Raw genomic sequence first — 13762 nt, forward strand, 5'->3', positions numbered from 1 at the left:
TATCCGTCGTGCATCCCCCAGTACTGATGCGGAGAACGTGGCAGAGTCGACCTTGGATGCGTCCCATGCTTTTGCTCTGCGTGGCCCGTTCGGAATCTGCCTCTGACCGGGATCGTTTAGGTGGAAAGTGATGTAGTTGTGATCGCTGCCAGTCAGATCCTCTATGACTCTCCATCCAGCAGCGGTCAGCAGCAGGCTTTCTGACACTAGTGTTACATCGGGGATCGAGTATCCAAAGCCTGGCCGTCGGTATGTAGGGGTCGTACCAGTGTTAAGCACGTTCAAACCGAGCCTGGCTGCCATCTCAAGGACTAACCTTCCACGGGTGTTAGTCTGCGGCATTCCCCATTCGACGGCTCTTGCGTTAAAGTCTCCCGCCACAACCAGGTTACTAGTTAAGTCCCTCAGGTCGTCTTCAATAAGTTCAAGCTTGTCCCTGAACGTTTGAATGGGATCATTCGGGGACAAGTAGCAGCTTACTATTGTGGTATTATTCGTAGTTAGGCGGACGTAGCCTTGTCCGGCAACACAGTTCACAATATTGGCGTTTGCATCTGTCATCCAGATTGCGGCGGTGCCGGTGTTGTCTATATGCCAATCATTTCGGGCTCTATAGGGTTCGCTGATGATAACGCTGTTAGCTTTATGATCTAAGACCAACTGTTGTAGTAGCTCATCAGCAAGTCTGCTCCGGTTTAGGTTGCCTTGGATAAAACTAATCACTATTGGATTGAGACTTTGGCCTTTGCAACAGCGAGTGCCGTTCTGAAGATGCTGCATGCTCCAGTTCCAGGGACATGATCGAGCTTCTGTGTATTACACAGGTAACATTTTGGAGCTGCGGTACAGGCCGAAGCTTTGTGGCCGTTTTGCCCACACTTCCAGCAGGCGTTACTCCTGTCTGAACCCTTGCATTCTGCCTTCCGGTGTCCGTAGCCGAGACACCTAAAGCAGCGTTGTACTTCTGCTCGCTGTCTGATTCGGCACTGTATCCATCCGATAGGAATTTTACCTTTTTTGAGTAGGGCGTTGCCAATATTCTCGTCCACTTCGACGACCGCCATTTTCTGTTCTCTTTGGTTTGCTGCGAACACAGAGACACGGAGAGGTCTAGTGATTTCTTCTTTTCCGACCTCCCTCCTTATTGCGTCTTGGATTTCTGTTTCAGTTGTGAGACAGTCCATGCCAAGTACTTCCAACTTCATCCGCTTGGAGAGCTGTTGTGCTTCACCGACCTCTCCTACTGCACTACCTATAGCTGCTCTGAAGGCCGTCTGGTCACTGCAGCGCGCCGTTTCAATCAGTACGTTACCAGATTTGTCATTAGGGCGGAGCTGGCCGCGTATGGCCCCTAGTACCTGGGCATAGCTTTTGCCTTCCACAGGTTTTACCACAAAAGTTGCTGCTTGTCTCCTCTTTCTCGCCCGTTTTTGAGCTTTAGGAGCTTGGACGGGGGTTGCCTGCTTGGCAAAGTTAAGGTTAAATTTAAAGTTAAAGTTGAAGTTAAAGTTAAACTGAAAGTTAAAGTTAAAGTTAAGGTTAAAGTTAAAGTTAAGGTTAAAGTTAAAGTTAAATTTAAAGTTAAAGTTACAGTTAATGTTAAAGTTAAAGTTAAAAATAAAGTTAAAGTTTAAGTTAAAGTTAAAGTGAAAGTTAAAGTTAAAGTTAAAGTCAAAGTTAAAAATAAAGTTAAAGTTAAAGTGAATGTTAAAGTTAAAGTGAAAGTTAAATTTAAAGTTAAAGTTAAAGTTAAGGTTAAAGTTAAAGTTAAATTTAAATTTAAAGTTAAAGTTTAAAGTTAAAGCTAAAGTTATAGTTAATGTTAAAGTTAAAGTTAAATTTAAAGTTAAAGTTAAAGTGAATGTTAAAGTTAAAAATAAAGTTAAAGTTAAAGTTAAAATGAAAGTTAAAGTTAAAGTTTAACCTTAACGTTAAAGTTAAAGTTTGTAAAGTTAAAGTTAAAGATAATTTTAAAGTTAAAGTTAAAGCGAAAGTTAAAGTTAAAGTTAAATTTAAAGTTAAAGTTAAAGTTTAAGGTAAAGTTAAAGTTAAATTTAAAGTTAAAGTTAAAGTTAAGGTTAAAGTTAAAGTTAAAATGAAAGTTAAAGTTAAAGTTAAGGTTAAATTTAAAGTTAAAGTTAAAGTTAGTAAAGTTAAAGTTAATGTTGAAGTTAAAGTTAAAGCGAAAGTTAAAGTTAAAGTTAAATTTAAAGTTAAAGTTAAAGTTTAAGGTAAAGTTAAATTTAAATTTAAATTTAAAGTTAAAGTTAAAGCTAAGGTTAAGGTTAAAGTTAAAGCTAAAGTTAAAGTTAATGTTAACGTTAAAGTTAAATTTAAAGTTAAAGTTAGAGTGAATGTTAAAGTTAAAAATAAAGTTAAAGTTAAAGATAAAATGAAAGTTAAAGTTAAGGTTAAAGTTAAAGTTAAATTTAAAGTTAAAGTTACAGTTAATGTTAAAGTTAAAGTTAAAAATAAAAATAAAGTTAAAGTTAAAGTGAATGTTAAAGTTAAAGTTAAAGTGAAAGTTAAATTTAAAGTTAAAGTTATATTTAAGGTTAAAGTTAAAGTTAAATTTAAATTTAAAGTTAAAGTTAAAGTTAAAGCTAAAGTTAAAGTTAATGTTAAAGTTAAATTTAAAGTTAAAGTTAAAATGAATGTTAAAGTTAAAAATAAAGTTAAAGTTAAAATGAAAGTTAAAGTTAAAGTTAAAGTTAAGGTTAAAGTTAAAGTTAATGTTAAAGTTAAAGTTAAAGTTAAAGCGAAAGTTAAAGTTAAAGCGAAAGTTAAAGTTAAAGTTAAACTTAAAGTTAAAGTTAAAGTTTAGGTAAAGTTAAAGTTAAATTTAAAGTTAAAGTTAAAGTTAAAATGAAAGTTAAAGTTAAAGTTACCCGAATATACCCGCGGGAGGTATGCCTGTCGTAAGAGGCGACTAAAATACCAGATTCAAGGGGCTGTGTTGCGCAACCCTGCAGGTTGCCAGCGCAACATATAGCTTCTCCAAACCCAATTGTCAACCTCACCTATCCGTGGCGAATCCTGTTTCACTAACAGACGAGGCTCTGGCGACCCTAAGCTCCTTATGGAACTTGGGGTTGGGGAGGGAGGGGATGGCCTGAAGGTTTAATGTGGCCACATAAATCGTTCCCGAGATGGTCGGGCCAGCACCTTAATGGTGCCGTGGTACCTGAGCGTACCGGATCTGTATCCGGCAAAGTACCATCACATGATAACACTCCCCAAAGCCTTCGGGGAGCAACCTTAACGCTACAACAACAACAACAACAACAACAGTACGCTTATGTTAACTTAAATTGAACTGACCGGTCAATAAAAACCTCACATATACTGAATGTGTCCATAGTGTTACTTATGTTATAGAATAACTCCGTTCTCTTGACAAATACTAGAAGGTTTCTAGGACCTAGTTTAATTGCTGCCTTGACATCTGGCACCTCTGCCGCCCCTAATAGCTTGAGCCTTGATATGGCGAGCGCAGGACATGAACACAAAATGCGCTCAACCGTTCCTGCTGTTACTGACGATGCCTAACTTATAAGCATGTGACACCAGAAGGCAGTATCCAGTTAGTATGCCCATCGTGAGTCTTATGCATTCTCTCTTCAGAGATATCAGCCACTTTGGGAGTCTTATATTGTATGCTTTGCACATGGCCTAAACAATTTTGCAGCTCCGCGCTTTTGTACACACCTTTCCTGCTTGATGGATCATATGCCACTCATGTCTCCTTTTAATTTCTCCCAAACGAATTGGGAAGTCTATCGTCGTTTCAGCGAGTATTACACCCTCCTTTGCCAACTCATCGGCCCGTTCGTTACCTTCTATCCCTTTATGACCGTAAACCCAGTATAGATGTATGTTCTGGCCTGATCGAAGTTTTTCCAATGCTTCTTTGCATTTCAGAACACTTCATGCTGAAAGACGCTGCTGTAATCTGAAAGCCTCTAGGATCTACGTATTTCTGGATCTACACAGTAAACAGTGGACCCGACCCCTTCCATTAATTTGGAATCATCCGTATACACACGTTCAGTATATTCTGCTATTTCAGCACCCTCTGGCTCAACTGGGACCCCAAAATCTCTTTCAAAGCTCAGGCACGGGACCATATATTCCGATTGCCCGATGTTAGGTGGCGCTATACTGCTATGACCATATGACTTGCACTGAAGCTGCCCCGAGGCCTTTAGCCTTGTTGCAGTTGCAGGTATGCAGGCGGGATGTGTAGAATGGCGTGCAATGCTGCTGTCTGGGTAGTTTTAAGATCTCCCGTTATGCTAATAATTTTTAGCACGCGTACCTGAAGAGGATTATCTTACGTAGATCTTTCTGGGGCGTTGATCCTGTCGTCAAATTTAAAATAACTTCGTTCACCTAGATGATGAGAAAAGCCTCCCATTCTTTGGAGGTGTTAGAAGCATGGTACAAATTATGGCGGAACGATACAAGGCAAAACCGGTGAGAGCCGAAATGACGTTTAAAAAAATTTTAAAATTCTCACATTTTTATTTTTATACTCAGTTGAGTAGAGCTCACAGAGTATATTAACTTTGATTGGATAACGGTTGGTTGTACAGGTATAAAGGAATCGAGATAGATATAGACTTCCATATATCAAAATCATCAGTATCGAAAAAAAATTTGATTGAGCCATGTCCGTCCGTCCGTCCGTCCGTCTGTCCGTTAACACGATAACTTGAGTAAATTTTGAGGTATTTTGATGAAATTTGGTATGTAGATTCCTGGGCACTCATCTCAGATCACTATTTAAAATGAACGATATCGGACTATAACCACGCCCACTTTTTCGATATCGAAAATTTCGAAAACCCGAAAAAATGCGATAATTCATTTCCAAAGGTGGTTAAAGCGATGAAACTTGGTAGATGGGTTGACGTTATGACGCAGAATAGGAAATTAGTAAGATTTTGGACAACGGGCGTGGCATCGCCCACTTTTACAAGAAGGTAATTTAAAAGTTTTGCAAGCTGTAATTTGGCAGTCGTTGAAGGTATCATGATGAAATTTGGCAGGAACGTTACTACTATTACTATATATGTGCTAAATAAAAATTAGCAAAATTGGAAGAAGAACACGCCCACTTTTTAAAAAAAAAATTTTTTAAATTCAAATTTTAACAAAAAATTTAATATCTTTACTGTATATAAGTAAATTAAGTCCAAATTCAAATCCAGTAATGATATGATGCAACAAAATACAAAAATAAAATAAAATTTAAAAATGGGCGTGGCTCCGCCCATTTTCATTTAGTTTGTCTAGAATACTTTTAATGCCATAAGTCGAACAAAAATTTACCAATCCTTCTCAAATTTGGTAGGGGCATAGATTCTATGACGGTAACTGTTCTCTGTGAAAATGGGCGAAATCGGTGGAAGCCACGCCCAGTTTTTCTACACAGTCCACCGTCTGTCCTTCCGCTCGGCCGTTAACACAATAACTTGAGCAAAACCGATATATCGTTACTAAACTTAGCCCACGTACTTATCTGAACTCACTTTATCTTGGTATAAAAAATGGCCGAAATCCGACCATAACCACGCCCACTTTATCGATATCGAAAATTACGAAAAATGAAAAAAATGCCATAATTCTATACCAAATATGCAAAAAGGGATGAAACATGGTAATTGGTTTATTGACGCAAAATATAACTTTGGAAAAAACTTTGTAAAATGGGTGTGACATCTACCATATTAAGTAGAAGAAAATGAAAAAGTTCTACAAGGCGAAATCAACAGCCCTTGGAATCTTGGCAGGAATACTGTTAGTGGTATTGCATATATAAATAAATTAGCAGTACCCGACAGATTATTTTCTGGATCACCTGGTCCACATTTTGGTCGATATCGCGAGAACGCCTTCACATATACATCTAAGGGCCACTCGCTTTTAAAACCCTCATTAATACCTTTAATTTGATATCCATATCGTACAAACATATTCTAGAGTCACCCCTGGCCCACCCTAATGGCGATATCTCGAAAAGGCGTCCACCTATAGACCTAATGCCCACTCCCTCTTAAAATGCTCAGTAACACCTTTCGTTTGATACCCATGTCGTACAAACATTCTAGAGTCGCCCCTGGCCCACCCTAATGGCGATATCTTGAAAAGGCGTCCACCTATAGACCTAATGTGCACTCCCTCTTAAAATGCTCAGTAACACCTTTCGTTTGATACCCATATCGTACAAACATTCTAGAGTCACCCCTGGCCCACCCTAATGGCGATATCTCGAAAAGGCGTCCACCTATAGACCTAATGCCCACTCCCTCTTAAAATGCTCAGTAACACCTTTCGTTTGATACCCATATCGTACAAACATTCTAGAGTCACCCTTGGTCCACCTTTATGGCGATATCTCGAAAATGCGTCCACCTATAGAACTAAGGATTACTCCCTTTTAAAATACTCATTACCACCTTTCATTTGATACCCATATCGTACAAACACATTCTAGAGTCACCCCTGGCCCACCCTAATGGCGATTTCTCGAAAAGGCGTCCACCTATAGACCTAATGCCCACTCCCTCTTAAAATGCTCAGTAACACCTTTCGTTTGATACCCATATCGTACAAACATTCTAGAGTCACCCCTCGCCCACCCTAATGGCGATATCTCGAAAAGGCGTCCACCTATAGACCTAATGCCCACTCCCTCTTAAAATGCTCAGTAACACCTTTCGTTTGATACCCATAGCGTTCTAATACATTCTAGAGTCACCCCTGGCTCACCCTAATGACGATATCTCGAAAAGGCGTCCACCTATAGACCTCATGCCCACTCCCTCTTAAAATGCTCAGTAACACCTTTCGTTTGATACCCATATCGTACAAACATTCTAGAGTCACCCTTGGTCCACCTTTATGGCGATATCTCGAAAAGGCGTCCACCTATAGAACTAAGGATTACTCCCTTTTAAAATACTCATTACCATCTTTCTTTTGATACCCATATCATACAAACACATTCTAGAGTCACCCCTGGCCGACCCTAATGGCGACATTTCGAAAAGGCGTCCACCTATTGACCTAATGCCCACTCCCTCTTAAAATGCTCAGTAACACTTTTCGTTTGATACCCATATCGTACAAACATTCTAGAGTCACCCCTGGCCCACCCTAATGGCGATATCTCGAAAAGGCGTCCACCTATAGACCTAATGCCCACTCCCTCTTAAAATGCTCAGTAACACCTTTCATTAGATTACCATATCGTACAAACACATTCTAGAGACACCCCTGGTCCAACTTTATGGCGATATCTCGAAACGGCGTCCACCTATGGAACTAAGGATCACTCCTTTTCAAAATACTCATTAACAGCTTTCATTTGATACCCATATCGTACAAACATATTCTAGAGTCACCCCTGGTCCACCTTTATGGCGATTTCTCGAAAAGGCGTTCACCTATAGCACTAAAGCCCATTCCCTGTTAAAATACTCATTACCACCTTTCATTTGATACACATATCGTACAAACACATTCTAGAGTCACCCCTGGTCCACCTTAATGGCGATATCTCGAAAAGGCGTCCACCGATAGACCTAAGGCCCACTCCTTCTTAAAATGCTCAGTAACACCTTTCATTTGATACCCATATCGTACAAACAAATTCTAGAGTCAGCCCTGGTCCACCTTTATGGCGATATCCCTAAATGGCGTCCATCCATAGAACTATGGCCTACTCTCTCTTAAAATACTCTTTAATACCTTCCATTTGATACACATGTCATACAACCACATTCCAGGGTTACCCTAGGTTCATTTTCCTACATGGTGATTTTCCTTATTTTGTCTCCATAGCTCTCAACTGAGTATGTAATGTTCGGTTACACCCGAACTTAGCCTTCCTTACTTGTTTTATTTTGGTGTTGTTTTCATAACAAAAAAATAACAAACTGTAATATATTTGGCAATTCTATACGACAGCATGACACTCTTAATACACGTCCAAAAATATCAAGAGGGGTATTAAAAGACGCGTTTTGGATCCAGGATCGCGAATCCGAAAGCGGAGGTAAACAATTTTGGGTATGTCAAGAGATATTTGCAAAAGAAATTTTGAAAATTTTCATGTGGTTGTTGTAATTTTGATGATTTTGTGGTGCCCACAAAAAAAAATGTGAACATATGTGTTTTCCGCGGATATAGTTTTGGTCTCCAAACCGGTGTTGAACACACCCAATGTAATTTTTTAGAAGCGCGGACAAAAGCCGCCAATGAAAAAATACTATGGAAACCGAATTTTTTATTGGTGGAAATAACCAGAAAATAAGAAATCTCAACGGTCAACGACATTCCAGAATTTTCAATTCAAGAATTGTATTGTAGTTTTCCGCAAAAGGAAGAATCAGGCCACGATCATCTTCTGAGGAATTTTCTTCAATAAATTGTTTAGAAATGTATCAGCGTCTGCGCGACGGGAAGAAAAACCCGACTTACCGCCAAGGTGTACGGAAGAGATATATATCTACTAATAATAATAATTTGGTGTATATATATGAGGAGATTAAGGTATATCTTTCCATCCAATTCGAAGGCTACTTATCGTGTATTCGTTTTTCTACGAACTGGCTCACATAAATATATGTTTTGTGCCGACCCAAAAATTTATCTGCTAATTCGGACGAACTTTTGGTGCCAAGGTAATGCTGAGGGACAATCAATACCATTTATACAAATTTTCTTAAATATTTTTGATGGATAGGCTAACACACTAGCTCTACACCACGGCGGCAGACTTTGACAGTTCAGCCGGTAAATGCAGCCTCCACGAACTATCATACTCCAACTGGACGATGATGTTTAGCTAACCTGCGAAGAGCTGCAGTGTTTTTGTTGACATGGGCAAGTTATGGGAAGATCTCCACTGGGTTCGGAGAAGCAGGTGGAGGAAGACTTTGATCTCTCTTGGTGCCCCCTGTTGGCGTCAGTTATCGCGAAACAGGGTTAGCTGGAGTGACTTGTTACGCAACGACCAGCATCTCCTAAACGGTTAAGCGCCATTTAAAAAATGTATCTTCCAACCGCGAGGAAAAGGACCAAAACAAACCAAAGAATATGTCCAAGATAATTTTTTTCCGCAGTAGCGAAGACACTGGAGACTGGTGATCTCTTATAAAGTGAAGTGTCAGCATATTTAAGGGTTAAAGACGTATCAACCAAGTGAAGAAGGTGGTCTCCAACATTCGTTCTTCTTTCCCTTTGCAAAAATAGCACGTGTTGAGGCATCCATTATATTGGTAACTACATAAAAACCGATTTCAAAACTTTTCGAAATATTTTTTCACGTATTTCATAAGCATTTTATTTTTTTGGTATTAAAAAAAAATAAAAATGTCAAACCAATTTTTTTTTTTGTTTTCTTTGGTTTGGCATTTTCACAAAGCGTAAGAGAGTGATTTTTAATTTTTTTTAAAAATCAAAAAATCATTATGGCCGCCAAGAAGAGTGAATGGTTTTACCTGGTAATATTTATACCATGGTTAGGAGTAGTCATGCCCAGCATCAGGTAGAGCTCCATGTGGCCGCTTCACCAAAGCTTAAGCTGTTCCTGATATAAATGGAACTATTAGACTTCTTTGGCCGTAAGCTTTTATCTTTCTTGACTTTTGCTATGCTTTCCAAATTGCGCAATTTTTTATATCAAATTTTCGCTACCGGCGCTTCGTATCCTCTACTCCGGTTTCATCGTCTTAAAAAAGATCGTATTAAAAACTGGTCCGGTAAGGGTTTGTGGCGGTGCAGTTCAAGTTTTCAGAACAAAAGTATTGCTTAGCACCGAACATTTAAATTTTATTGTTCAACAAGTTTTCATAGTTCAGTTAAACTTAAAAAGTGCATAAAGTAAATTGACCGAATGGCCTGTTGAAATGGTCATAAGAGAAATTGACCGAACGACCATTTGAATTGGTCGCAGGGTCCAGTGACCTTATGGCCTTTTCTAAATGCCACCACGGTCGTCTTACTTCACTCCTGTATATTAATATTTTTTTAAATCTTTTATTTTATAGGAAGTATTGGAGTTTCACAAGCTACTCGATCATCTTAATCGTCGATCTGCCGTTCCTGTGTGTTTCCTGATTATTATGAATTTGGCATATGCATTCGCTGGTTTAATTTACATCTTTAATGATTTAGATTTCCATTATTCGGCACTGGAAGTTGTAATTTTGAATATCTTCAACGTACTTTTGTGGCTCTTGTTGGGAGTAATTCCGTTTATTTTGGCCGCTTCAGTTACACTTGCATGCCAAAAGGCACAATCCAATGGGCATCATATTCGAGTTCGTCCTTTTGTATATCACAGTACGTCATCGGAAGACTTGAACTCAACATTATTATTTTCTTCGTCCCTACAAATGTCTGCTAAACTTTTTAAAATGCCAATTCAACCAAATTATCTTTGTTTTGCTTTATTGCTCATATCGACGCTGGTGCTGACTCTTGGAATGAGCCTCAATCCATCTGTAATAGGTAATTTTTAAAATAACTTTTTTTTTTATAAACTTGCCAAATTGGTACGGTATAAAGGAAAGCAGGTTAGGAGGTTAGAATATACCCGCAGTAGGTATGCCTGTCGTAAGAGGCGACTAAAATACCAGATTCAAGGGGTTGTGTAGCGCAACCTTTTCAGGTTGCCAGCGCAATATATAGCTTCTCCAAACCCAATTGTCAACCTCACCTTGGAGCGGCGAATCCCGCTTCACTAACAGGCGAGACTCTGGCGACCCCAAGCTCCTCATGGAACTTGGGGTGGGGAGGGAGGGATGGCCTGAATCTTTAATGTGGCCATATAAATCGTTCCCGAGATGGTCGGACTAGCACCTTAATGGAGCTGTGTTACCGGAGCGTACCGGATCTGTATCCGGCAAAGAACCATCACATTGATAACACTCTCCCAAGCCTTCGGGGAGCAACCTTATCGCTACAACAACAACAGATACAGAAATCCATCTGTTAAAGTTATCAGCATCAATGTCCGTCTCCTCGTTGATAGGAAAGCGCGGGACTAAATACTTATTTACTATACCGCAAAGTTCCAAAGCACAACCATTCTAATTATGGGTCCTGTTCCTCTCGAGATCTTTTATGATTTTCAGCGCGAGTATGCTGTTGTTGCACTTCTTCCATGTTTAGACGGCACGATCATTCATGGATGGAACGTGGTAAACCGCCGGTGTTATACTGAAATGAAAACTTTTGGACTGGAAAAAATTCGAGTCAGTCTCGTAATTGAGCGATTTACTCGCTTTTCCACCTGGTTCTTTCATAAATTTTGTTCCAGTTTTTATTAATATAAATTTTTCGCATTCCTAATAATCTTGTTCTGTATCTCCAGTCGGCATTTTTTACGATATTTGTAAAGATCTAGCCTTTTATATATATTTAACATACGTCGTTTATTACGCATGAAGCAAAAATACTTAAACTTTCACCCGACATACCGTAATTTGTAACGAATTCTTTCCGGTTTTAGGCAGAGTTTTTTTCAGACGGCGTATACGGCTTCGGTTTTCCATTTAAAACATTAATTATGAAGATGTAACGTATGTGATAGGACCGTATGAACTCGCCACTATTCGATCTGCAACCATGGGGTCTACCCTTTGCTGACCCAGCAGTTAACAGCAGGTCCCCGACTTAAGTAAAAGCTCTGGCTTCTTCGGATGTATATATCGCGCCAAGTAATTATTATTATTATTAAGTACTATCCACCGCCACCGTGATAAGGTGGTTGTTGTTGTTGTAGCGATAAGCATACTGACCGACGGCCTTGGGAGTGTTATCGATATTGATAGTCCTTTGCCGGATGCAGATCCGGCACGTTCAGGTAGCAAGCACCATAAAGGGACTAGCCCGACCATCTCGGGAACGATTTGGTATGACCATATGAAACCTTCTAAGCCATCCCGCCCTTCCACCCTCTAGATCCATCAGGAGTTCGGCTGTTCATAAAACAGGATTCGCCACGGGCAGGTGAGGTTGACAATTGGGTTGGAGAAGCTATATATTGCGCTGGCAACCCCTTGAGAGGGTTGCGCTACACAATCCCTTGAATCAATTTGGTATTTTAGTCGCCTCGTAAGACAGGCATACCTACCGCGGGTATATTCTAAGCCCCCTAACCCGCTGGTGTGGTGGTAACGTGTTCCGCCTACTACACGGAAGATCGTTGGTTCAACTCACTGTCCAAGTAACGAAAATTTTGGAAAAAGTTTTTTAAATTAGAAACAATTTTTCTAAGCGGGGTCGCCCCTAGGCAGGGATTTGGCAAATACTCCAAGTGTATTTTTGCCATGAAAAGATTTTCAGTGAAAATTCACCTGCCGTTCGGAGTAGATGCCGTTCGGAGTCGGCGTAAAATATGTAAGGCCCTTCACGCCAATTTGTAGGAAAACTTGAAAAGGAGCACGACGCAAATTGGAAGAGAACCTCGGTCTAAAATCTCTTTTCGGCTGTTATCGCCCCTTGTATTTATTTAAGTACTAACTTCACAAGACAAGAAAAAAAAACCAGGTTCAAAAGCATTCCCATTACCTCTAAAACTTTTAATTTTATATTCATATCGCAGGTGGTAATATCTCGCCCCTTTTTCAATGACATTAGATCTATGCATAAGTTTAGTTTATATAAAATTAGAATTAAGTGTTATAAATAAAAATTTGTTAAAAGATAAATAGGCATAAACATGATGTTAATTTTTATTACATGTAGACAATTCACAAGGTCTCCTATTCGTCATATGTGCTAAGCTTCAATTTTATATTGGAAACCATGAAAACAACTAAAATATTAAAACTTTGCATGAATATGACACTCTTGTGAATTACCCAACGGTGTTTGGCGCGTTTGATTTTGGTTACATTTAGATGGCAAAGGTAGTCTAGGAATAACGGAGGAAAGCAGATCGATTCGAAACAAAGTTTAAAATAAAGTAACGATTTCCGGGAAACTCCGCTTATTCCAAATCTGATAACGTTCGAATCGCTAAACTATTGAATAAATAACTCCAATATTCAATAATGCAAAATATTCTTTATTAGACTACTTTGAAAGTACTTCAATAGCGTGCTTAAATCATTTCGCGAAACTGTATTCCAGAACATGTATATTTGTAGTTTATGTCTATCTTATAGCAATATGCGGGTGTATGCGTGAGTACTACTTCGGCTGATGATTACATCTGTGTGTGAGTTATCTCTTCGTTGCCTTGTATGTATGTGGGTAAATGATGATTAATGTGTTTATGTATCTTGCTTTAATGTTTTTGTTGTTGTGCATTTATTTAGTGATGTGAAAATTCGCCACAATAATATGTGAGTTTATTAAATTTTTGATTTTGAAGCAGGTCATTAACCACTATACCATCGCCCTTGAAGGAACACTTCTTTGGAAGAGAACTGCAGCGATTTAAGAGAAACTGTGATTCTTGTGTAGGGCCTGAAAGCGTTGTGGCCACTCCAGGAAATTAAATCGTTTAAAACTTATTATAAGCTCAACTACGGGGCAATCTTCCTAAGATACTATCAGCGAAAAGCCCGACCTTAAATTTATCTAGAAGAAACATTCATGTAATATACTACAGTTCGCAACAATCAATTACAATTCAGGTATAACTACGTGACATGTCCGAACGGAACACTCACCATATTTGTCCGACGTCATTTTCACATATCCCCGCGTGAATTTTAACAAGTTAACAAAGCTGCATACC

The 13762-nt window shown here is 39.0% G+C and overlaps 1 protein-coding gene across 1 annotated transcript in view; it reads left to right on the forward strand.

Moving 5' to 3' along the window:
- GrlHz (Gustatory receptor-like Holozoa) overlaps positions 1 to 13762 on the forward strand; it is a 142015-nt gene that overhangs the window by 48148 nt on the left and 80105 nt on the right. The window contains exon 6 of the mRNA XM_067772107.1: positions 10059 to 10521. Coding sequence (XP_067628208.1) covers positions 10059 to 10521 — 463 coding nt within the window. The remainder of the gene's footprint in view (positions 1 to 10058; positions 10522 to 13762) is intronic.

This window comes from Eurosta solidaginis, chromosome 3 (assembly GCF_040869045.1).
Source record: "Eurosta solidaginis isolate ZX-2024a chromosome 3, ASM4086904v1, whole genome shotgun sequence".
Taxonomy (NCBI): Eukaryota; Metazoa; Arthropoda; class Insecta; order Diptera; family Tephritidae; genus Eurosta; species Eurosta solidaginis.